Source organism: Schistocerca nitens, chromosome 2 (assembly GCF_023898315.1).
Source record: "Schistocerca nitens isolate TAMUIC-IGC-003100 chromosome 2, iqSchNite1.1, whole genome shotgun sequence".
Classification (NCBI taxonomy): domain Eukaryota; kingdom Metazoa; phylum Arthropoda; class Insecta; order Orthoptera; family Acrididae; genus Schistocerca; species Schistocerca nitens.
Window position 1 is genome coordinate 614,406,539 of NC_064615.1, and position 26,669 is coordinate 614,433,207.

The 26,669-nt window shown below is 40.4% G+C and overlaps 1 protein-coding gene and 1 pseudogene across 1 annotated transcript; one reads left to right on the top strand and one right to left on the bottom strand.

Moving 5' to 3' along the window:
* Positions 1–555: 555 nt before the first annotated feature.
* On the bottom strand, positions 556–673 carry LOC126237996 (5S ribosomal RNA; annotated as a pseudogene).
* A 14,463-nt stretch (positions 674–15,136) lies between these two features.
* LOC126235201 (larval cuticle protein 16/17-like) lies at positions 15,137–19,115 on the top strand. The gene is made up of 3 exons (XM_049943931.1): positions 15,137–15,151; positions 17,567–17,670; positions 18,914–19,115. Exons 1-3 carry the CDS (start codon positions 15,137–15,139, stop codon positions 19,113–19,115), a joined length of 321 nt encoding a protein of 106 aa, XP_049799888.1.
* The last annotated feature ends 7,554 nt before the right edge of the window (positions 19,116–26,669 follow it).

Genomic DNA, 26,669 nt, shown 5'->3' on the forward strand with positions numbered 1-26,669 from the left:
TCCAGGGATCTTCACCGCAGTTGGATCGACAGCCTCGGCTTTGGCTGTTCTACAATCAGCACACAGTTCACAATTCCGCAGAAGGGTGAGCAGTGAACACTTAAAAAGTAGAAACAGTTCTGTGAGTATATGGTTTAATGTTAATATTGTCGATCGGTAACAAATAGTGCATGCCGATCACAAGAAAGATGGCAACGCAAAACGAGGAGCTAAGATCGATACTAGAAGGTATAATTAAAGAACAAGCGGAGAACGATAAGGAAGGACGGAAAGCGGAACAAGTAGAAGTAATTAAGTCCTTTGAGGAACAAATGACTGAATCAATAGATGACATAACGAAAACGAAAACTCCGTCCACAGGCCCTAGCGCACCCAACGGTACCGAACGGCCGCCGTGTCATCCTCAGCCCACAGGCGTCACTGCATGCTGATATGGAGGGGCATGTGGTCAGCACACCGCTCTCCTGGCCGTATGTCAGTTTCCAAGACCGGAGCCGCTGCTTCTCAGTCAAGTAGCTGCTTAGTTTGCCTCACAAGGACTGAGTGCACCCCATTCGCCAACAGCACTCGGCAGACCGGATGTGTGACCATCCAGGTGCTAGCCCAGCCCAACAGCGCTTAACTTCGGTGATCTGACGGGAACCGGTGTTACCACTGCGGCAAGGCAGTTGGCCAATAGATGACATACTAAGCCATAAAATACAAGACGTTAAAGCTCACTTAGAATCTAACTTTAATGCTCAAATTAATAATCAAACCAATAAAATAATGGAAATAAACTCTAAAGTAATTGGATTACGGGAATCAGTGCCAGTAGAAGTACAACAAGTAGTCAAACAAGTGTCAACAGATGATTTACAAGAAGGTGTCACTGAATAACAACCCGACAATGGACGGGCTATGTAGATAATATGAATTCGCGATTCCAAGCGGTACGAGCTAGTATTTCAGACGCAAATAAACGTATCACGGACCTACAGAAAAATGCTGTAATAGAGACACCTGAAGCTATAAAACATTTGGAAAAACGTTTACAGTTATTCGTAGAACAAGAAGTAAGAGACAAAACAAATATGTAATGACAAAATCACTTCTCGGGAAGGAACATTGCCAGTAAACAAGAACTTGATAGAATATGGGAGGTAATAGACGATAATAAAAAGAAATTAGAAAATAGTAAACCTGAAACTACGGCAGGAGTGACTAAAGATGTAATAGAAGATTTATATATAGGAAATGGGTTTAATTTAGCAAAGCAATTTCCAAAGTATAAACCAGACGGTGATGTACACTCAATTTATTTTTTACGAGGGTTTGCCAGATCTTTACCTAAAAAGTGGGATAACTTAAAGAAAATAGATTTCACATTAGGATACTTGATGGGAGACACTGCAGAATGGGGAAAAGCTCATGCAGAAGAATTTGTATCTTGGAAAGATTTTGAGGAAAGCTTTAAGAGGAAGTACTGGTAACCAAGCCCCCAGGAAAAATTAATCTTAAGGTTATTAGATCCTACTCCATACAGTAATTAAGAAAGCACATATACAAAGTACATAGAACGGCATTTGACAAAATCGAGGTACTTAGATGATCCAATAGATGAAATGCACTTAGTAAAAGTACTCATTAGATGTTTACCATACCAGGCTCGACAAGGAATATTATTTAGAGGGTGGAAAACCGTGAACGAGTTATTGACGTTTATTGAAGGTTTAGACACCGAATACTGAAAGAAAGGAAAATTATTGAGTGAATGACCGAAATACGGGGACTAGGAATAACAAATCCTTTCCTAATTCCTTATCGCGGACGAAGGAATACAATTATTGTAGTAAGCAGTAATTCAACTGTTCACAGCCGGGATAACGGTCTAAATCACCAGACTGGTAACATAAACTCGCGGGTGTTTACACCTCATAATCAGCAAATAACCGAGCGAGGTGGCGCAGTGGTTAGCACATTGGACTCGCATTCGGGAGGACGACGGTTCAATCCCGCCTCCGGCCATCATGATTTAGGCCTTCCGTGATTTCCCTAAATCGTTTCAGGCGAATGCCGAGATGGTTCCTTTGAAAGGGTACGGCCGAATTCCTTCCCAATCCTTCCCTAACCCGAGCTTGCGCTCCGCCTCTAATGGCCTCGTTGTCGACGGGACGCAAACACTCACCACCACCACCACCACCACCAGCAAATAAATATGCAACGAAATAATAATGCAGAATCAAATCAGCGAATAATTGAAGTAAGTCCCAACCGGTATCCGGCCATAGCGACGGGAAACGAGAACAACCCTGAGACAAGGACCAGACTCCACGATGTCACAGAATAATACTCGGCTCATATATAAGTAAAATGATCGCTTATTCCTATATGACGGAAAGTCATACCAGTTTAGAGATTTACCATTTGGGTTAATCATATCAGTATCAGAGTTTATAAGAGCATTAGATCAAGCATTAGGGAGAAAGCTGTTACAAGAGCTATTAATTTATGTAGATGATATACTTATTATTTCAGAATCATGGGAGGAACATGGTGATTTACTTGCAAGTACACTAGAGAAATTTTATACCAAGGGATTAACTATGAAGCTCGATAAATCACATTTTGGGTGAGAGTAACTAAAATTCTTGGGACATCTCGTAGCAATAAGAGGACTTAAACCAGATCCAGAAGAACGCATTAGGGCTATTAAAGACTGTCCACATCCACGGAATGTGAAACAATTATGTTCATTTTTAGGATCAGCAGGATTTTATAGACGGTATGTACAAGGGCAAGTCATGAATAATCCACATTCAAAGCGAAAGGTGAAATAGGTATGGGATGAAAATGCAGAGTAGCCGAGCGGTTCTAGGTGCTTCAGTCTGGAACCGCGTGACCGCTACGGTTGCAGGTTCGAATCCTGCCTCGGGCATGGATGTGTGTGATATCCTTAAGTTAGTTAGGTTTAAGTAGTTCTAAGTTCTAGGGGACTGATGACCTCAGCTGTTAAGTCCCATAGCACTCAGAACCATTTGAAAATTCAGAAAATGCATTCCAGGAAGTAAAGGATACCCTAGTAAATGCTCCTATTTTAAACCATCCGAGTCATCGTGAACATTTGGCATCGCAACAGATGCACCAGAATATGGCATAGCAGCAGAAGTATTTCAAGGGAAATGGGACCCAGAAGAAGGAGAACATAAAACCAGTGCTTTCGCTAGTCACAGCCTAGACAAACAAGGGCTGAATTATACAGCAACGGAGAAAGAATTACTTGCTGTGGTATGGAGCTTAAAGAAATTTGAAACATTGATTTGGGGTTCAGAAACTGTTATTTATACAGATCACCAAGCATTGATATTCTTACTGGAAAGTCGTTTATGACGTAGGAGGCTCATGAGATGGGTACTGTTTTTACAACAGTTTCAGACACAAATAGTATACATCAAGGGAACATTAAATTGGGTATCAGATCCATTATCACGACTGCCATTAGGAATGAGTAATTCTCAGAGAACTACTGGACCAGGAATGATTTTTAATATAAATTTTATGAAAATAAACTATACGAAAGACGAAGTACGTGTATTAGCTAATAAAACCGGGCAAGGAATGAAAGACGAAGAATAGGTAAATTTTAAAATGTTAAAGTATGAGAAAAATGAGTTACACAGAAGACAAACTTTGGACAATGATCAAGCAAGTATTGTTTTGGAGAAAGCACACAATTAAGTGTACCTGAGAGTTCACAAAATGATTTAATTTGGTTTATACATGAAGGTTTTGGGCATTTTGGAATAAGGAAGTGTATAAAACATATGGCAAAGTCGTACCATTTTAAACACCTAAGCAAGAAAGTTGTAAGGTTACTACTAACCTGTCAAGTCTGTCAAAAGATGTAGGAAAATTATAAAGGAACATATTACACAACGTACGAGGTGTGGCTAGAAAAAAACCGGACTAGTACTGGTGAAACAATAAAACGAATGCAATAAGGCTGAAAGTCGCGTGGCCTATCACGTGACTCTCGCTCCGCCTACTGCTCGAGTTTCATCTGCCTCCTGCACTCAGTCTGCCCGTGGCGTCTGTTTTAAGTAGTTGACGTTTTGTCTGAGCGTCGGAAAATGTTGAGTGTACAGAAAGAACAGCGTGTTAACATCAAATTTTGTTTCAAACTAGGAAAATCTGCAAGTGAAACGTTTGTAATGTTACAACAAGTGTACGGCGATGATTGTTTATCGCGAACACAAGGGTTTGAGTGGTTTAAACGATTTAAAGATGGCCGCGAGGACACCAGTGATGACACTCGCACTGGCATACCATTGTCAGCAAAAACTGATGCAAACATTGAAAAAATCGGTAAACTTGTTCGACAAGATCGCCGTTTAACAATCAGAGCAGTGTCTGAGTTAACAGGAGTTGTACAAGGAAAGTGTTAGGCAGATTCTTCATGATAGTTTCAACATGAACAAAGTGTGTTCAAAAATGGTTTCAAAGTGTCTCACAATTGAACAGAAGGAACGCCGAAGAATGATTTGTTCTGACATCCTGGAAAACATTGAAAGGGATCCCACCTTCTTACAAAATGTTATTACTTGCGATGAATCGTGGTTTTTTACTTACGATCCCGAAACTAAACGCCAATCGATGCATTGGAAAACTCCTGGTTCTCCACGACAAAAAAAAGCACGAATGTCAAAATCGAAATTCAAGGCAATGATGATTGTTTTTTTTTTTTTTTTTTTTTTTTTTTAGACATCAAAGGGATTGTGCACATTTATTGGGTACCAGAGGGACAAACAGTGAATAAGCATTACTACATTAGCGTCCTGGCTACCCCACGTGAGCGAGTACGGAGAAAACGGAACGATTTGTGGAGAAAAAAGTCATGGATCCTTCACCAAGACAATGCCCCAGCTCACAGTGCGTTGTCAGTGAAGACGTTTTTGGCAAAACACAACATTGCCATCTTAGATCATCCACCCTACTCACCTGATTTGGCCCCCTGTGACTTTTTTCTTTTTCCTAAAGTCAAGTCAGCTTTGAAAGGAACTAGATTTGAGACTGTTGAAGCGGTAAAAGAAAAAGCGACGGAAGTAATGTATGGACTTACCGAAAATGATCTGCAGCATTGCTATGAACAGTGGAAAATTCGTATGGAGCGGTGTAGAGACCGAGGAGGAGAGTACATTGAAGGAGATAACATGAAATTGTAAATAATTGTAAATAAATGTTTTTTCCAGCATCAGTCCGGTTTTTTTCTAGCCGCACCTCGTATTTTACAGTACCTAGAGCTTTACATGATTTAACAGCTTCGGATTTTTATGGACCATTACCAACAAGTCAAGGAGGCGTCAGATATATTTACGTTCTATTAGAGTGTTGGTCTAATATGTTACATTATATCCATCTAAACAAGCTAACACAGACACAGTTATAAACTGCACAAATATTTTGTAGAGGTAAGAAAACCTAAGAGATTATTAACAGATAACGGTTCACAGTTTGTGAGTTAATCATTTAAAGAGTTTCTAGTTTGGGAGAATGTAAGACATGTCACGATATCAAAATATAACCCAAACCCGAAAATGTGTGAAAGGGTTATGAAGGAGATAGGACGTTTATACAGAACTTACTGTTCACCGAGACATACAACTTGGGCAAAATTAGTGCTAGAATTTCAGATTGTTTTGAATGAACTACCGCATTTGTCTACTGGATTGTCGCCCGTAGAAATACTACGAAGAAAATTTATAGGGGAACCACTACTAAAATTCTTCAAATGGCCAGAGGTACAACAAGAAGAAAGTGCTAACTTAAGACAAAATAGTGGGAAATCAATTGCGTAAAACAGCTGATAAACGATTACGAAATTATAATACGTCAGCAATAAACCCAACATTTGAAATAAACGATCTTGAGTTGGTCAAAGAAGTACATCGTGGTTATAATCTTAAAAGGGAAACGCAGAATTTTTTCCAAAATATGCAGGACCAATTAAGATCATAGATAGTCCACACTCGAAAGCATACTATTTAATTGGCCCACATACTGGTCAGGAGAAAAGTTTATATAATCCCGACAAACTAAAGAAATTAATCAATCTGTGCAATAAATAAACTTAAAAATTATATATTTTTGACGTGACTTTAATAATAGGATGGACAAATAGAAAGATAGGGTAAAGGTATAGAAAATGGATTAATAGAAGAGGGCAGCAGAAACAGTAATGTTTTGAATCGGTAATCTAGCTGGAGCTTGGGTTTTAAGAAAAGTGATAACAAAATAAAGAATAGAGTGCAATTAAGAAACACATGTAGTGTCGTCAATAGATGAGTTGAAATATGAAGAAAGTAGTAAGCAAAAGACTTAACAACTGAAACAGAGTACAGACGTGGAAGCCAAAAGGGAACCTCAAAGTAATATGGAAGAAAGCAGAGGGAAAAGTAGTGGAAGATATAAATATATCTGAAATGTGGAATGTACTCTCTAATTAGGAATGATGAATAAAAGGCAGATAGGCGGACCTAAGAAAGGTTGACCTGTACTGTGCGGGCAGGGGCACCAAGAAAGGGATTGACGGGTACCATAGCAGAATAGGAATAAGTATGGGGCACTACCACACTGAATGAAATAGAAATATTTTAAAGTACTGAGACACAGAAGTGGCCTTTGGGGAAGTGAGGATAAGTATTGTTAAAAGGATAATACATAGATTATTCTTAAAATTACACTCCTGGAAATGGAAAAAAGAACACATTGACACCGGTGTGTCAGACCCACCATACTTGCTCCGGACACTGCGAGAGGGCTGTACAAGCAATGATCACACGCACGGCACAGCGGACACACCAGGAACCGCGGTGTTGGCCGTCGAATGGCGCTAGCTGCGCAGCATTTGTGCACCGCCGCCGTCAGTGTCAGCCAGTTTGCCGTCGCATACGGAGCTCCATCGCAGTCTTTAACACTGGTAGCATGCCGCGACAGCGTGGACGTGAACCGTATGTGCAGTTGACGGACTTTGAGCGAGGGCGTATAGTGGGCATGCGGGAGGCCGGGTGGACGTACCGCCGAATTGCTCAACACGTGGGGCGTGAGGTCTCCACAGTACATCGATGTTGTCGCCAGTGGTCGGCGGAAGGTGCACGTGCCCGTCGACCTGGGACTGGACCGCAGCGACACACGGATGCACGCGAAGACCGTAGGATCCTACGCAGTGCCGTAGGGGACCGCACCGCCACTTCCCAGCAAATTAGGGACACTGTTGCTCCTGGGGTATCGGCGAGGACCATTCGCAACCGTCTCCATGAAGCTGGGCTACGGTCCCGCACACCGTTAGGCCGTCTTCCGCTCACGCCCCAACATCGTGCAGCCCGCCTCCAGTGGTGTCGCGACAGGCGTGAATGGAGGGACGAATGGAGACGTGTCGTCTTCAGCGATGAGAGTCGCTTCTGCCTTGGTGCCAATGATGGTCGTATGCGTGTTTGGCGCCGTGCAGGTGAGCGCCACAATCAGGACTGCATACGACCGAGGCACACAGGGCCAACACCCGGCATCATGGTGTGGGGAGCGATCTCCTACACTGGCCGTACACCACTGGTGATCGTCGAGGGGACACTGAATAGTGCACGGTTCATCCAAACCGTCATCGAACCCATCGTTCTACCATTCCTAGACCGGCAAGGGAACTTGCTGTTCCAACAGGACAATGCACGTCCGCATGTATCCCGTGCCACCCAACGTGCTCTAGAAGGTGTAAGTCAACTACCATGGCCAGCAAGATCTCCGGATCTGTCCCCCATTGAGCGTGTTTGGGACTGGATGAAGCGTCGTCTCACGCGGTCTGCACGTCCAGCACGAACGCTGGTCCAACTGAGGCGCCAGGTGGAAATGGCATGGCAAGCCGTTCCACAGGACTACATCCAGCATCTCTACGATCGTCTCCATGGGAGAATAGCAGCCTGCATTGCTGCGAAAGGTGGATATACACTGTACTAGCCCGCATCTCGTGGTCGTGCGGTAGCATTCTCGCTTCCCACGCCCGGGTTCGATTCCCGGCGGGGTCAGGGATTTTCTCTGCCTCGTGATGGCTGGGTGTTGTGTGCTGTCCTTAGGTTAGTTAGGTTTAAGTAATTCTAAGTTCTAGGGGACTTATGACCACAGCAGTTGAGTCCCATAGTGCTCAGAGCCATTTGAACCATTTGAACACTGTACTAGTGCCGACATTGTGCATGCTCTGTTGCCTGTGTCTATGTGCCTGTGGTTCTGTCAGTGTGATCATGTGATGTATCTGACCCCAGGAATGCGTCAATAAAGTTTCCCCTTCCTGGGACAATGAATTCACGGTGTTCTTATTTCAATTTCCAGGAGTGTAGTTAGAAATAACAAGTGGTTTCTCCCAATGGTTTATAGTAAAGAGGTGAAAGGATTTGAGTGCAGTGGTGGAGACAATTTTCAACTCAACATAATTGCGCTCAAAAGCTTTTGAATACAAGTCAGTACTCTTGGAAGGTGGGATATTAAGGAAGTTAAGTTCTCTAAAAAGAGAAGAACGATATGTCAATATGATGGAAAATCAGAAAGTCTATAATCAGTATAATAACGAAAGATGAGCTACCTATCTAAAGAAGGTTAATATTGCGTTACCTATTTAAAGAGGAATAATATTATGATGTCTAAGTATATCAGAATAAATGTCTCACAAGTATCCAGTAGATAGGTAGTAAAATTGTCTTAAATCTGAAACAAAAATCGTTAATTGGTTATGAGGTCATGGATGATGAAGTCCTATACTCTGTGACAGAGCGTAGGGGAACGATGCGGGAGACCCGCACCGCCGTACTAGGCAAGGTCCTAATGGAGGTGCTTTGCCGTTGCCTTCCTCCGACCGTAATGGGGATGAATGATGGCGATGAAGGCGACACAACACCACCCAGTCATCTCGAGGCAGGTGAAAATCCCTGACCCCACCTGCAATCGAAACCAGGAAAGCGAGAACGATACCGCGAGACCACGAACAGCGGACTTATGAGGTTAACAAGATCACCAATAAAAGGAACTTAAGAATAGCATTAATGACAACTAATATGTTTGTATTACTATGCACGTTCCTCAGATACTTCGGCTGATCTAGAAAAGATGGCCATACTGTTGAAGAAAGTAACAAGATATAAGAAATAATATTACAAGTATGAAGAAAATGGATGAATCCTGCCAAACAGGAACAAAGTAGTTAAGTAATTAAGTGAACATAGTCACGAGTGATCATAACGATTATAAAAAGTTATGTGAGAGAGATTATGTAAAGGCAGCTTAAAAATATAAGAGTAGGATAATAATAACAGAATTGTTAATAAAAGTGTTTATGTAACTATAGACATAAGCACGAGATCTTTTGTGAGAGTGGCAGGATATGTAGGTTTTCGGGATATTTGTAAACATCCCAACAAACCTTTGGAAAGCCGTCAACAAGAGATGCTAGTGATTAAATCGAATAAGGATAAATGTAGTAAAACTGTGTATTTTCCTTTCTTGTATGTAGTGAATGTGGAGCAGTGGTGGAGCCAGCAAGAAGGGGACCAGTAAAAATGGTATTACAATCACTGGTCGTCCGGGAATCATTTGTGCCAAGGTGCAGCAAGTCCCTGTATCCGAGAGCCACGTAGTTAACGACGCACCAACAAGGGCGTAATGAACAATTGGAGGGTGGTAGTTGTTTTTCTGCTTTTTTTCTCCCAGATCCTACAGTATGCATGTACGGACGTTTGAAAGTACTCAAGGGAGGGTATTACCGTAGAAATTGCCAGTTGTGTTGTGAAAAGTTATAATGAAAATGTTGGGCAAAATATACCCATGTTTGTGAGAAGTGTGGCCACTTATTTAGTAGCACAACAGAGACAACTTGCAGAGGCATTCCAGGGATCTTCACCGCAGCTGGATCGACAGGGAGGCGGCACGGAAGGATTCAGACCACGAGGAGGATAAAGGTAATAATGCTTTCATCTGGCGGTGTATTGGGGTGGGCAAAATATTGCCTTGTTATATCGGCCAGGGAGGCAACTTCCCGTAGTGCTGGTATAAGACCCACCACATATCTTACAAAATAAACAACAACAGGAAAAGAAGGAAAAATACACTTCACGCGTCTGGTGGAAAACACGCATTTTTTGCAGTTGCAAGGACAGAACTAATATACCCTCAAGAAATATAATATGTAGACTATCAATAGCAAGAAAATATTTCTTAAAAAGAGGAATTAATTAACTTCGGATGTAAATTTAAACTTTAGAAAGTTTTTATGTAGATTTTTGTCTGGAGAGTATGTAACCTTGTATGAATGTGGAACGTGAATGATAAACAATGTGATAAATCTAAATATCTTTCGCCAATTACTCGGGTAATGTCAGAGATTAATATGCTCATTATTGTTGAATTTAAACCTCTGAGCTGCCCTGTAATCATTAAATGGTAACGATCTAGCTACACTAGAGGCGAATGTTGTATACCTTGCCTGTAAGCTGATTTTTTCCTCATCATTGTGAAATACATCGTACAAATAATCTACGCAACACGGAATTAACTAACTAGCAATGACTTATTCCAAAGTAGATACAAGTGCGGAAGCTTCTGACATAATGTAGGTTTACCTAGTCTGTAGACTGCTTGATCAGTTCTTACTAATAGTCGCTGGACACTGAAACAAGACTAAATACATGGTAATGTTCAACTTTAAGGCAAGATGAACACTACTGACCTAGAAGCCTCTAATAAATATTTTTAAGCTGTTAGCTGCTTCCATTATTAAACTGTCCTCTTAACACCAGCGCTAATAATATGAGACAAAATGTTAGGGAAAGGATACATGCAGGAAACAGAGATTATTATGCAAACTTAAAGGTATTCAAGATTTCTCTAACAAGGGGAGGACGCCAGTTGTGAAATTCAGATTCGATTCATACTGCGCATAACAAAAGCTCATGGCCAGAGGTGTAATGTGGCAAAGCACCAAGATGCACTTCTCAGCCGTTGTCGAGAAAATCGACAGTTAAAAGAAACCGTGGCGGTGAAATACTCTACGACTAACGATTTTCTACAGCGTCGTGGCGCAGCGCTAAGCGCTCGTGTTCGTAATCCGAAGGTCGCCGGATCGAATCTCGCACCATGCAATTTTTTTTTTTATTATTAGGTTTTTGTAATATATATATATATATATATATATATATATATATATATATATATATATATATAAACTATTAATGAATTGCTTATGCATGTTGGTGAAGGCGGATCGCTCTCCAATTGTACCGCCTCCATTTTTCCGTTTTTTTAACAGGGTGTACCAAAGCTCTCCCGTCCGCACTCATTTTCGACGATGTTATAAGTTGCGCTAGGGACCGCATCTACCTTCTTTCGAAGTTAGCAGGCAACTACGCTGTTATGAGGCGGCTCGTTTCGGCCCATTCAACATCTGTCCTTCAAGTGTAACGAGCGAGTAATGGAGTTTATATTTCATACCTGCCGCAGCAAATTTGTGTTCGTGGGGTCTCTATTCTAATTCGAACGTTTGACTTACGCTATACGTATTCGTTTCGGAGTACCGTTTCTACGTCTTCCGTTAACTATACGTGGTTAACATTATGAAGACAATTCATAACATTTGTGAAATACAACTTTGTTTGCGGAAAACATAATGATGTTCGAAGTCGCCAGTTTTCCACGACAAACGACTTTCAACAACTTATTATATGCATAATTGTTGCAACTGATTGCCGGGAATATATATATACCCCAGCGCTTACCGCTGCGCCACGACGCTGTACAAAATTATTAATCGTAGAGAGTATTTCACCGCAACGGTTTCTTTTAACTGTCGATTTTCTAGACAACGGCTGAGAAGTGCATCTTGGTGCTTTGCCACACTACACCTCTGGCCATGAGCTTTTATTATGCGCAGTATGAATCGAATCTGAATTTCACAATTGGCGGCCTCCCCTTGTAAGTACAAGATCAACTAAGTTAAGAGTATACTATTCCCCTGCACGAGCAGCGGTTACATATGGATCAGTAATGTGGACGATGATAGAAGCAGATATGAACAACCTAAAGGCATTTGAAAGGGAAACCCAGCGAAAAATTTGTGTGCTCGTGACGGAAGCAGAGTGTTGGAGAGTAAGGTACAGAGCTTATACAAGCGAAAGAGACAGTGATATTTGTTAAATCTCAAAAGAATACTCTCTTTAGGACATATGGAGAGAATGACAGGCGACAGGATGCCAAAAATGCATGATGAATGACAGACGGTATTTCACCAGAAGGAGGGGCCGACCGAGAGCCGGATGGCTGGGCAGTGTGTTGGCCGACCTTACCAAGACGAAGATCCAGGGGTGGAAGAGTAAAGCAGAGAACACAGATGTTTAGAGGAAGATTGTTGAGGAGGACAAGGTCCATCAAGCGCTGTAGTGCCAAAGAAGAAGAATGAGTATATGAGACAATATGCTATTTTTTCTACAACGTTGGTAGCTTCCCAAAACATATGGGACTTAACTGCTAAGGTCATCAGTCCCTAAGCTTACACACTACTTAACCTAAATTATCCTAGGAAGAAACACACACATCCATGCCCGAGGGAGGACTCGAACCTCCGCCGGGACCAGCCGCACAGTACATGACTGCAGCGCCCCAGACCGCTCGGCTAATCCCGCGCGGCAAACAAGAGTAAACGCGAACCAAATTTTAAATCCCGTTTCAGACAGTTCTAAGAATATCCCAACTGATTTTGTACACCGTCGTGTCACTCTGTGTGAGACGTGAATCCACCACTGAGCACCAAAAAGTAAATATCAATCACTACACAGAGGCGAAGTCGGCGGCTGTCCATCAAATAAAATGGAAAGTGCTTCCATTTTGCAGGAAGTGCTTTTGAGAATACCTTCAAAAGTAAAACAATAAGTTTCTAACACAACGCATGTCCCCTAAACTAACTGAATGAAAAACTAGTTGGAGAGAATTCTACATAGAAACAGTAAATAATAAAGGCAAGTCACTTGCGAATAACATAGCTATGAGATAACTGACTTACTAAATGTTAGAACTCCCACCTTAATCATCAGATTTGGCATATTTTCACTACTGCCTATCATACATTTTGAGTAATTGCTAGCTGGAAATTTTTGGAGTAAAAGAAAAGATTACAATGGCCTCCACGAATCGCTCTGTATGGGTGTACTCACAGCAAAAGCGGAGGATTAGGTGCTTTGACATCAATCGACACTACGTCAAAATATATTTTTCAGCTAAAAAAGAAAAAAAAGGCAAGATAATATACTACAAGACAGTAAAATTATCTCATTTATTCTCTTCGCACAAATGTTAGGAGATGAAGACAATCGACATGATGCGTAACGTACATTTCGCAGTGCTCGCGAAGAGCTGTTTGCTTCTCCTCTTTGGTATATTACACAACCTGCACAGAAAAAACTTTCGAAATGTTTGACACTGAGTCAATGGACATAACGTTGTTTCATATAATGTTGTCTGCTGCTCCTCCAATATGAGAACGCGTACGCATACGTAGCAATGGGAAAAAATCTACATTTTAAAGGGTAATTTCAAATTGTGGTGAAAGACAGAAGGAAAAGTGAATCGGAGACACTATTTCTGAATTACCAACTCGCATGTGAATAGATACCAGAAGAAGCGTATTAAAAACTGACATATATCTCGTGTACGCATCGTATGAGCGACTCTAAAGCTATGGAACAAGTGTAAGGTAGAGAAAGTGTAGTGGGAGCTTTTCTGAAAATGAAAAAAATGTTACAGTCAGAACAGTAACAATTCGGCTGATGGGCGATGCGGTGGTCCAGTTGACTGAGCCTCTTGTTTAGCAGTGTAAGGAAAGAAGATCTGAATTTAATTATCCGTCGACGTCTGCGTCATTGAAGATGGAGGATATTCTCTGGTTGCATAAATACAGTAAACACAGTAAAAGCCAGTCGACACCGATCTTTTTCCTGAAATCATTAGGCATTCACGTCAGGTGATAAAGAGAAAGCATGAAAATCGAACTCAGAGTCGTCGGAAGGATATTTCAGTCCTACACTCCCGAATATGTATCCACTGTCTAAATCAACGCACCTTTTCGCTTTTAGCTAGTACAAATTATCTCATCTGCTTCATCGCCTATCACTACAAAACCAACATTTACAGAAATCATCATGCTAAATCGGAAGACCATTTCCGAGGATTGTTTTGAAATTCGTGAAGCAATAGCGTGTTCTCTTCCACGTCGCATCGTCTTATATAGCTTTTCTTTCAACAACCAGTGTTGTGCACACAGTTACTACTCTGTTTTAGGTTTAGATCCACAGCAGCATTACATTTCTCTCAAGAAATTCCCTGAATTACTTTAGAGGAAAGCCTATACGTTTCCTTCTGCAATGCTCTCCATTTGAGAAGATATCGATCTACATTTATTTCGGCAGTGCTGAGACGATAAACTCTAACTTCGTTTCTTTTTTGCTGTCCTACACATACCTGCCACTACGAACTATGCTGTATTTCTAAATACGTTAATACTGCTATAAAGAAGATGGTTTTCCACAAAATTTTCTTATACTTCTATTCCGTCATTATGTTCTTACAGTTAATCTAAATATTTTATTTTACACTTTTCTCAAAGTAAGTTGTGACTTCAAGAACAAAAAGACGGATCCAAGTTTGACGGCTTTGACAATCGGAAAAGATGTATTAATTATTAAAAGGCAACATCGATAATCACTTACATTGCTCCTAGTTATTAAGAGTTCTTTTGTCAGTCGTGTTATATCCGTAATTTTTATTTTTGAGAAACGAATTTTGTGAGTAATTTTTTGCTTACCGCATCATAATCTCGAATTAAGAGTGCGAAGTGAAAGTACTGTAAGTTTCATATGATGAACGGCCGAGAGGAAATCTCCTACAGCGAAGGTGATAACCCATCACCGCCTAACTCAAGGTCTCGCTCAGCTGAGAAACAAGTAAATGACTGCTCTGTTATTATGACGGGCGAGTAAAGAGTTCGTGCAGGTATATAAGCAGGCGCAGAACGGACAGAGGGCGTACTCAGTCGTCCACTTCCAGAGGCAGCACAGCTCGTCACCACTCACCGCTCACCATGAAGTGCATCGCTGTAAGTGTTCACACTATTTGTTTTATCAATGTCCATCACCCCTTCACTTGTTAACTGTTAATGTCTCGCCATTATACTGATGCTACTGGATTTTGACCAGCATTTACCCATTTTAATGAAGGGTCTCTTTTAATTAAAGTCTGAAATGTCAGATCCTCAAAATGAAACACTTAAAATTTCGGATCAATATTTATTGTATGGATATAATAAATTCATCAACTTTTGATTATAATATTATAAGGAAAAAATTTTATATATGGATTGACATAAACGAAACGTTCCCTCCATCAAGTAATGGGAGAATACTTGAATACTTGGGCTAGATGGCATAAGAAGAACCCCAATATTTGAATAGTTTGCCGAAAAACTTATCAGATATATACAGGCTAAGAATGACACATAGTGTTATTATTTCTAAGGTCAGTTGCGAATCCCTTTTAAAAATCTGATGGTTCCCAGGGTAAGAATCACTACTGTATATAACTGTATTTCGCATCACTATTTTATCGTGGCTCCTCTTTGCTATTATCCAACTGCATGCTACAACTGTAAACCTTCAGTGCATGTCAGCAGGAAGTATATCCCTTTATCAGTAGGTCTGCTCTGTGTTATTTTGTGTCAGATTCATTTTCAGTGCGCTTTTTCTCCAAGCAATTTCACACCAGGAGCTTAGATTGGCTTTTCGGATTTTGCAAAAGCGAAGAAAAATTCCAAGGAAAATTGTTGGTAGAGATGCCCAACTTCTTAGAATATCGAGCAGGTAGGGAGGGTGGAGTTAGGTACTACCTCAGTGTCCAGCCAATCTATAACAGCAAACGTCTCACCCGGTTCCTGGTGTACAGCACCAATTGCATGTTGCGTATGTAAGGGCTTCTAGGAGCAACAAAAATGTAATTTTCAGTATTTCATATAATTACTGACCCAATTTAAAAATTTTAAATGCTGTCGTGGTCAACTCATTAAGAGATATAATTTTATGTTAAACAGTTAATACAGCAAGATAGGTGTTGCAATTAAAAACTGTGTACATGTCTTGAAGCAATGCAACTCAAGGCCCACAAACACCCGGACTTTATTCATCCAGTCACTGAGAATGAGAGCACATAGCGACTTCCAACAAACTTTCCACATAATTCCCAATCTTTACGAGTATTTTTCTCGGTGACACCCCCACAAAATGTACAAAGAAAAAATTTGTAGCTTACTACATGTTTGCTGTTCAGCATCAGACATGACGTTTTATCACTATCTATATTCGCAGCACAGTTCACAAACCGTATCCACGTATAACATTGAATTTATCTGCAAAATTGTGTTACTGTACGATACACAGTTCAGGAGATATGACGTCATAGAGACTGTGATGCGTAAAAAACTAGCTCTCTGCTTAAAACGGAGAGCAAATTAACCAGACTGTACTCCTTCAGCGACTTGCAACAAACTTCCAACACTACTTCAAACCATTCCTAAACTTTTGCTCGCTTACATGCTTAACGTGAGATACTGAATACATTAACTCACTTGTAAAGCAATCAGACGTTGTTTTATACATGGGAGTTTAAAGAATCGGAGGTTTACTCGGAGACATCTAATATGAGAATGTCTAGAGGCAGCTGCTCGGTTAGTTTACGGGAGCATTTATACTACTGTGCGTCCAAGTCTGACAAAGAGTTTAATTTTTCTGCATATAGTAAACGAAGACTGACACTTTCAGGACATTTATAGAAGATTAATGGTAATAGACTGACAAAAGAAGTCTTCAAGTATCTCTGGAAAAAGAAATTAAGAACAAGCTCGATCCCAGAAAATAAAAAAGATTTTGAAATACACAGCATAAAAGCAGAATAAACAAGAGAGAGAGAGATATCATCAGAATTGCTAAATTTACAGGAATTCGGACCTATAGCAGTACAAAAAACCAAATCCGATACCAATAAACGTACTTAAAATCGCAGTATCAAAATAAATCAAAGCATTAATAATAGGTTAACATCACTATAACACACAAACTGAGCCTCGATCTCTCAAAGAAAGTAGTAAGTCAGGCAAGAATTTTATATTCGAAAGGCAAATGTATCCATAAATAGTTTCATGTTCACGTAAATTGTAATCACTGCTTCCGCTCGTTAGTAGAAAACTCAAAGCCAATGTTTAATCTCTGACTAATGAATGACGTCATCCTTCACAACAGTACTACGTGATGGATGAAACCTGACGTGCGGTATAACCAGTGAAAATGATATTTGGTTTAAGTAATTTTATTTCTTCGGAATCAGTTGTCAATACGCTATTAAAAAAGTAATGAACGATTTAAAACAGTGACTGTCGGTGTTGTGCAAGACTATCCTGCGACCTGCAGCGCGCCTACCTTTTGTGGAAGAGCCCACTGTACTAGCGGCGGCCCTTGTGTTTCAGCTGTGCCTGGTCGTCGCCGTGTCCTACGTGCTGGCCGACACCAAACCCATCGAGGTGATCTCCCGGGAGGAGGTCCACGATGCTGCCGGACAGTATTCGCTCACGTGAGTCCTGTCTGTCTGCTCTGTTCTGTAGTGAGATTAGTGAAATCCGGTATGGGATTAAGAATTTTTAAAATTAATCGAGAATGATTTTTGATTCTCGAGTTGCTTTTGCTTCTGTGGATTATATGAACATTTAAATGCAAGGAAACGATTAGTGATTGTGGTAGGATTGCAATCTACTTTATCTTTTAGTGTTAATAGGAAGGAGCTACTCGAACGAAAAGTATTGGCGTTTCATACAGAAAACCTATACAAATAGTTTGATAATTGAATAAATTAAATTCTTTTCTGTCATTAATCAGTTTTACGGTTATATCCGTTCATATTTCATTTCATAGAGAACAACTGTCACATTCGAATATGTAGCCTGATTAAATCAACGGATTTGTAAATAGCATAATATTAAGATGTGGATTAAAGACATACGTCTTCACCGTGGCTGGACGTACGAATAATCACACTCTCTCTTTCGTATTACACACACGACTATATACGCAACATGAGGCACTAGTGCTGAAATGGAGCTTCCGATGTTTTCATAATACACTAAGCTGACATTTCCATTTTCATTTATATAAACAAACAGCAACTCATCTCTCGCTTGCATTAGCGGGTTTAGACGTTCTAATAAAAAATAGACTTCAATTTCTCTACTGTCAAAAGGATTTCTTTAGATACTTACTTCACTCACTCCACTTTTCATTTTCTTTGAAGTTGAATAATGGGTGCCTGTTGTTGTGGTCTTCAGTCCTGAGACTGGTTTGATGCAGCTCTCCATGCTACTCTATCCTGTGCAAGCTTCTTCATCTCCCAGCACTTACTGCAACCTACATCCTTCTGAATCTGCTTAGTGTATTCATCTCTTGGTCTCCCTCTACGATTTTTACCCTCCACACTGCCCTCCAGTGCTACATTTGTGATCCCCTGATGCCTCAGAACATGTCCTACCAACCGGTCCCTTCTTCTTATCAAGTTGTGCCACAAACTCCTCTTCTCCCTAGGAGACACAAATATGCGTTAGTGGCTCTTGTGAATCAAAATAGCAAGTATACGACTCTCATTATTACGCAGTCGGATACCTTACTAAAAGCTTCTTACCGCGACCATAGTCACAAAGTACGATATCCTAGGATATGTGTAGTTGTTCATCCCTCCAATAGTAACAAGGTGACTTATTGTAGGACAATTGCAGCTTACCCCTCCAGCAGTAACAAGTCGATTAATGTAGGCTGTGGGTCCGCAGGTACCAGACGGCCAACGGCATCACGGTGGTGGAGCACGGCGAGTTGAAGCCCACCCCTGACGGCAAGGACCACGTGCTGATCAAGAGCGGCCAGTACCAGTACACCAGCCCCGAGGGCAAGCCCGTCGACATCAAGTACAAGGCCGACGAGTTCGGCTTCGTCGCCACCGGAGACGCCATTCCAGTCGCACCCGTCGCCTAAACATCGTCACTTCACTTATAACTGTACAAACTCATTAGCCCAGTCAATAAATTAATTTCGCTTTCAACAGTATGCTTTAAATATTTCAGTTATTTCTTGCAAAGTACCCCTGACTCGCCTCAAAACTCACTAATGTTACTACAGCTCTGAGAGTCTGAACGACCATTTTCCTTAATAGGCACCATATTTCATCCATTATTTTTCACTTACTCTGAAATACAGCTAACCAAGTCCTTATGAGTAAATCTGGAAGTAGACGAACTGTTGTGAGCTTTTGGATGCATGAAGAATATTACATGTACAGACCAAAACTCATGTTCACCTGCTATAGCTAACGAATTGTAGAACCATCTCGAGCTCAGTAAAATGCTATTTCATCAAGCTGCAGTGACTCAAGCAAAGCACAGTCGGCATGTCGTGAACATCAATTTTTTAGTATAGTGTTGATGCAGGAAATATTTCCGTGCTCGATTCGAGAGAAAATATGGCTGATGTGAATCTAATATATCTTCGGCGACGAAATCTTTATACGTGGAGCACAAACTCAAACACTAGGATAAAGAAGGAAATCGTCCAAGGAACCGCGCTGCTGCTACGGTCGCAGGTTCGAATCCTGCCTCGGGCATAGATGTTTGTGATGTCCTTAGATTAGTTAGGTTTAAGTAGTTCTAAGTCTAGGGGACTGATGACCTCAGATGTTAAGTCACATATTGGTTAGAGCCATTTGAACCATTTTTTGATCTCGTCCAAGCCCTTTTCAGTGCCGGCCGAAGTGGCCGTGCGGTTAAAGGCGCTGCAGTCTGGAACCGCAAGACCGCTACGGTCGCAGGTTCGAATCCTGCCTCGGGCATGGATGTTTGTGATGTCCTTAGGTTAGTTAGGTTTAACTAGTTCTAAGTTCTAGGGGACTAATGACCTCAGCAGTTGAGTCCCATAGTGCTCAGAGCCATTTTTGAACCATTTGAACCCTTTTCAGTGAATGATTCGAACACTGATCCACATCAGTTTAGAGATATCACAGGAAACCTAAATCTTAAAGACGTTAGAACGATTTGAAAGTCATTGCCTCTGAACGTAGTATCGGTGTATTGACCAATGCTCAGACTTGCTTTGTTTTGTTCGATTCATTTAGAAAAAGTTTATAATTTTTTTGAATAAACACGTACTAATCTGGGCATTCATGCCATACGTAGAAACCTCAGTTGTGAGACATGGAGCATCTGTTCAGTTTGAGAACGAAGGGCAAGGAGCCATACAGATCTTCAGTCCAATTGAAATAACGGAAAAGCAAAAATTCGTAATAATGGACGAGGATTTGAATCAGGGTAGATAATATTGCGTACTTTGTGCCTAGGTTCATTCGAACTGCTTCCTGGAATGGGTTGGTTATACAAGGCAGTTGATGAGCCACGTGTCTTCTAACTAGGGTCGATAAACACCGACACCACAAGGCTTTGGGAGACACAGCCTTCAGAGGCAACCCTTCAGCTGTGGCTGAGCACAGTGTTTCCCGCACCACACTGCGATGGAATGTTATGACATGCATCATGAAACGAATAAGTCACACACTTTTGAACTTGAAACATCTCATCTCTTTAGCACTGATCGTCTTCGTAGTTTGCTGGACTGCGTTGTTGGATGTTGACAAGGACTTCTAGGGTTCGACTTAATACGATCACCTTTTTTGTGCTGTAATATTTACGATGAGATGCAGTAAGCACATGGAGACACTTGATTAGTTGCTTAAACAACTGCCGGAGTGACAAAGAATGAAAAACTTTGCACTTCTCTTAGGGTAACATCCGCAATAAATCCGAGTTCAGAGTCTATAACATAAAAAGACCTCTCTACCTCTACTTGGTGTAACGAAAAGAAATAAAATAGTCTAGACAGATCTGTGCGTACGCTATTTGCTATCTGGTTTTTATGTTTGGAAGCACCTTTAAATTACGACTGTCGAATAACTGTTTTAGAATCAATTTACAAGTTCCGTTTTTTTCTATTTTCTTTGCAGTGTTAGTCTCTCAAAAGACACCCTTGCCTGTAGTCACGTTCTGTTCGCAATGAATTCATCTTTCCACTTCCATTAGGGCTTGATAACCTTGATACCGTGCGTGAAACATGCAAACTTGTTGAACTGCATGTTGTGTTGTGCAGATCATCTACGAATAAAATAGATAAGAATTCGAATACCATTTAAGCATTTGCTTAGACGAGTGTAGAATATGTCAAAAAAGTATAGTAAATCTAAATTGTTCGTGGAATCGTATTTGCACAATCACGTATTTATTCCCGATGGACTCACAGTACACAGGAGAGGTCACACTGCAAATGATGTGACGCAACCTTAACACAATGGACACGGAGCTACAATCAAATCTTGGACGTCCTCCTGTTACTGAATCACACTGGGATGACTTTTTACGTAAGACCACAGACATCAAACACCAAATAACTTGCTTAATTTTGATGTCGCTTTGATCACTTTCTTTAAGAAACTTCCCATAGTTGGCTTCCTGATGAAGGAAGCTGTGGCTTCTGATAATTGCCTTTTAAATCCATATAATTCCACCTTTTTTCCAGTACTGCAACTTAATATTTTTTATAATATGAGCTATAGAACCAAAGGAAGTTCGAGATCGTCGCCAAATCGGTATTAAGGAATCGAAAGAATAACGACAAGGGATGTTAAAGTCTCATACCACGCAGTCCTTAAAAGACAGTTTCAAAATAAGCTGTAATAAAATAACCCATAACGGAATCTGATCCGATTTTTATACAGTACTGGGACCACATAAAATCAGAGGCATTATATACTGCACATTAGAAAAACAACAATTTTTCTTAATTGACTGCTGCTTTACATCAGAAGTCGGCCCCCGATAGTTGAGTGGTCAGCGCGACGGACTGTTAATCCTAAGGGCCCGCGTTCTATTCCCGGCTGGGTCGGAGATTTTCTGTGCTCAGGGACTGGGTGTTGTGTTGTCCTAATCATCATCATTTCATCCCCATCGACGCGCAAGTCGCCGAAGTGACGTCAAATCGAAAGACTTGCACCAGGCGAGCGGTCTACCCGACGGGAGACCCTCGTCACACGACATTATTATTATTATTTACATCAGAAGCAACTAGAAGCAACTAAGTTTATAGCTGAGTATGCCACTGAGGATTTTGAGTTTAGGCAGCTGTCCGTACACAATTATAAATGGAATTTCTAAGCTTCCTCTAACATCACCAAGTCGTGCAAGTGGTATATAAAACAGAGTAATGTTTGACTCGTTGATTTTATAGACTACTAACAGATACATGGAAATGAAATTTTCTACATTTTATAGCACAAGAACACATCATCGAAATATCACGAGCATTTATGCAGATGAGTTAAAAAAGCAAACCTGGAAATCATATTTGTAACTTTGGATAAAAACTTCTCATCGATTAAGGCAGCAAACGCTTGCCCGTGAAAACCCGCTTGTTAACAGCTGTATACACTAAACTTTAATGAAATATTCTTCTTCAGTAACGGGAACAGCTTGATGCTTTACGGAAGACCTCAGACTATTGTTCATTAAATCTGGTCATTAACAACGTGACCTTAACTCTCTGATTGCCACAAGATAACTGACATGGTTATCGAACCAAGTACTTAACCAAAACCCATTTTAATAGTTGGGCTACTCAGAGGAGTGTCAGAACAACTGTACCGGTCGTGGTGATACACGCTGCCTTATTTTCCGTTACAAACAACACCGCTACCGTCACATACATAAATGACAAAACCAGATCCTGATATCCTGTCACACATAAGATCGTGACATTTCTACATGCAGACTTACAATAACTCACCATCTTAAGCAGTCATGCATATCATCATAGAAAACGTGTACACATATAGCTCGACATAATTGTTCAGGATGTCTTATACAGGCGCATTCCATTGGTATATCGCGTAAAGCTGTTTTTATGTGTCATCAAAATCACTTGTATTGGTGAACGAATGTAAGGGTGCAGCAAAAATAAGCGTTATGAAATCTAGGAAGATTTTCACAAAATGAGCGTTTGGGATGGTATTAGCAGATGTCCCTACATGTGAAAGTAGTGTAATACAAGCGAAGAAAAAAGAATTAAGCACTTTATGTAAGGCAAAAAAAGGAATGAAGCCGGCCGGAGTGGCCGAGCGGTTCTAGACGCTACAGTCTGGAACCGCTCGACCGCTACGGTCGCAGGTTCGAATCCTGCCTCGGGCATGGATGTGTGTGATGTCCTTAGGTTTGTTAGGTTTAAGAAGTTCTAAGTTCTAGGGGACTGATGACCTAAGAAGTTAGGTCCCATAGTGCTCAGAGCCATTGGAACCATTTAAAGGAAAGAAGATTAGGGCCTAACGCCGTGTTGACAAAGAGGTCATTACGTAAGATACTCTGGATTGGAATGGACAGGGATAAGGAAGAAAATCAAGGAAATCCTAAGTAGTTATCTAGTCAATTACATGATTGTTTTGGGAAAACCTAAATCTGGTTCACCAGCCTAGGATCTGAATACTGATTTTACAGTAGAGCCACCTGGCGTGGTGCCTGAGTGAATAGTTACACTGGTTAGACAAAATGGACAAATGAGTTAGGTGTTCATCGAAATTGATATTGGATTGGATTTAATAGCATTTTTAAACCGTGGAGGAAGGTGGCCCTGAACGACAATTCATTTGTATTCAGTAGCTGGCTTAGGGCAGTTAAAACTGTGTAAGTGCAACTTTAGATTACATAAATATTTCTAGATTAGCATATGAATGAATAATTTAACATAAAATAATTAATTTACCCATAAATTCACAATTTTCAAATTGTGTTCACCTTATCACTTTTGGTTACCCGGTTAACAAACGACACACTTTTTCTCTTAGCAGAGATATTCATTTTCTTACTAATAAATCATTATCAGCATAAACATAAATACATGATATCTGACTTAAAGATTAGAATTGTGATTCTAACAAAGTAACAATGTTCACTAAAAAAATGTAAAATTTCTTATGACACTACCCTGTATATCCAGTAATTCAAAAACTAACAACTCACATTCAAAATTCGCTAGTGTTCAGCTCCTGGGCAGTATTTTCGATTCACTGAATGTCTTATCGATGCAAGTCACAATTTTTTGTCACCCAACAGGAATGTGAAAGGGCGCTCAAGCCACGCCATCTTGCACTTTCTAACGACGGTGACAGCAGATTTCATGTAGCTTTCATTTCATGGCATTCTGATGCAGTCCGTGTGTATTTATTCAGCATTGCCTCTAAAAATATTTCAGGATTACGTAAAAATGATGTACGTATTTGCATGGAAAATGGACAGAAATTTTGTAGTGGCAGTTTTGATTTGTATATCTCTTTTTATAAGCATAAATGCCGTATTTATGAAATTCCAACATACTGACGAAGGATAGGAGCAGCAACTTGGGCTATTAAATATTAATTTTCTTTCAGTAAGCGTCACGGTTGCAGTAACAGTCATTTCTTTGTGGTGACTGTTGCCGAACCATTACGTTGATTTTCAAACCATAGCCTTAAGTTTAAGTGTAATCACACAGTTCCCATCAGTTTACATGAAAATATCTAAACATACATTATTCCTCACCGGTAATCATAACATACATACAAAATGATAAACTTCATATGAGCATACAATGTGATTTCTTTCCACTTGAACGCAGAAAATTGCTGAGTATTGTGTATGCATCTAGGCTCCTCATCGAGGAGGTACAGAACATTAAAGAGAAACGTGTGAAGTCGCATGAATGTGTTTCACCATCAAGCATACGTTCAAACCTGTAGTTCATTTCATCCACTAGACAACAGATTCGTTAACAAAGTAAGTGAAAACAGGGAGAAAACATTATTTTTTCTCAGTGATGCCTTAACAGCTGGACGTAACGTTAGATTATCCTGCATTATATTCGAAAAATCCCAATGTTATAAGCAGCGGACTTGACAAAACATTCTTCTAACCCGTCCTAATAATTTCCTCTGGAAACTGTTTGATGTAGATATTTCAGAAACTCACTGGTGAGGATTGTAAGCAATTAAATTAAGCAGTTCTTTTGAGGGGGAGGGGCAAGCAGAGCGCTGCAGAAAAGATTCTGCTTCGATCAAATTTTATCTGATTTGATAAAACCTTATGAGAGAAAGATGTTCTGTTGCTAATGCTATTTGATGTAGCAAGTTTGGTACAGGGTGATGCACACACCAGCAAGACTGGTCAGCGTACTGCGAGACCTGGAAGAGAACAGAATGCAACCGGATAACAGCGGCTAGGAGTGAGCTGAACTTTCGCCGCTGGTGCGTACGCCGTTATTGTTCGCTTTGCTCACGTAATGCTGGCGTCAATACATTCAAAACGGAGAGCGAGGATACTGGGTTACTCTGTAGTCTTCGTGATAGTACAAATGTGGTTACGTGTGTCACAGAAAATAAATTTATTCTTGCTGGTACTTAATAGTGCAGTACCTCAATGTTTCAATGTAAAATACTATACATGGACATACTTATCTTTGTACTATGATATTGCAAGCAAAGACGTAGCTACGGAACTCTAGTATATGTAGGAACGGCGAAACAAAACTTCAGTACTACCTGGGGGTATATATTAACAAAAGTGCATTGGGTAATACAAAGCAAAATACGGAATATATCAAAGCAGGAAAATAATTACTTTTGGTGTGACTAGAAAATTTCTAAGAACGATAAGTGAAGAGCGGGTAGGCTAATGTTTCAACGTGTCCAGTACTATGGATCACAACAACGGATTTTAAATGCTGGTCTCAAAAGAAGACTAATAATTGTGGAAATGTGTTATTTACGAAGGAGCGCCAGAGTATCAACAATCGAGAAAAAACTAATGATGAAGTGAGCTAGAATGAAGATAAATGGATCAGTGATACATGGAACTGCAAAAAAATCAAAACAGTGGTATGCGTTCTTGTTGAGATGCCATATCAGTGGTGGCCAAGGATAATTTGTGAATGTACACCATCCAGCAGACGTTAACGCAGCAGACCACGATGTTCGTGGAAGGACCACATCAGTGAAATAACGGAGCAATCTGGTGTAAGCAAGGAGGATGACTTGAATGTTATTAGTAAATGTTTGTGTTACTTAATCCTGTAATAATAATAACAATAAAATTCAGTTGATACTATGTATTTTTTATTTCAGTTTCCATCCAGTTTGCACCAATAGTTTATTTAATTCCAGTTACGGTACATAACATGTTTCGGCAAGTAGCCATTGTCAGATACGAACTGACAACTGTGTCCAATACACCGCTGTAAATAAAGAGGGCCTAACCTGCATCAGAAACGAGCGTTAACAGGCACGGACTCTATCGTTCTGACATGAGACTGTATATTGACTATTATCTTTGTTCCTATCTGATGCTAAAACATGCAATAGAACTTAAATTAAACAGGTTAAACGTGCGATCTAGATGAAAATTTGAATAATTAATTTCTTGACATGGTACTGCATATCGAAAACAAGTGAGACCAGTCTGTACGTTACAG

Coding starts and splice junctions, on each gene's coding strand:
- LOC126235201 (XM_049943931.1), top strand. Junction 17,671..18,913: donor GCCGGACAGTATTCGCTCAC/GTGAGTCCTGTC, acceptor GTGGGTCCGCAG/GTACCAGACGGCCAACGGCA.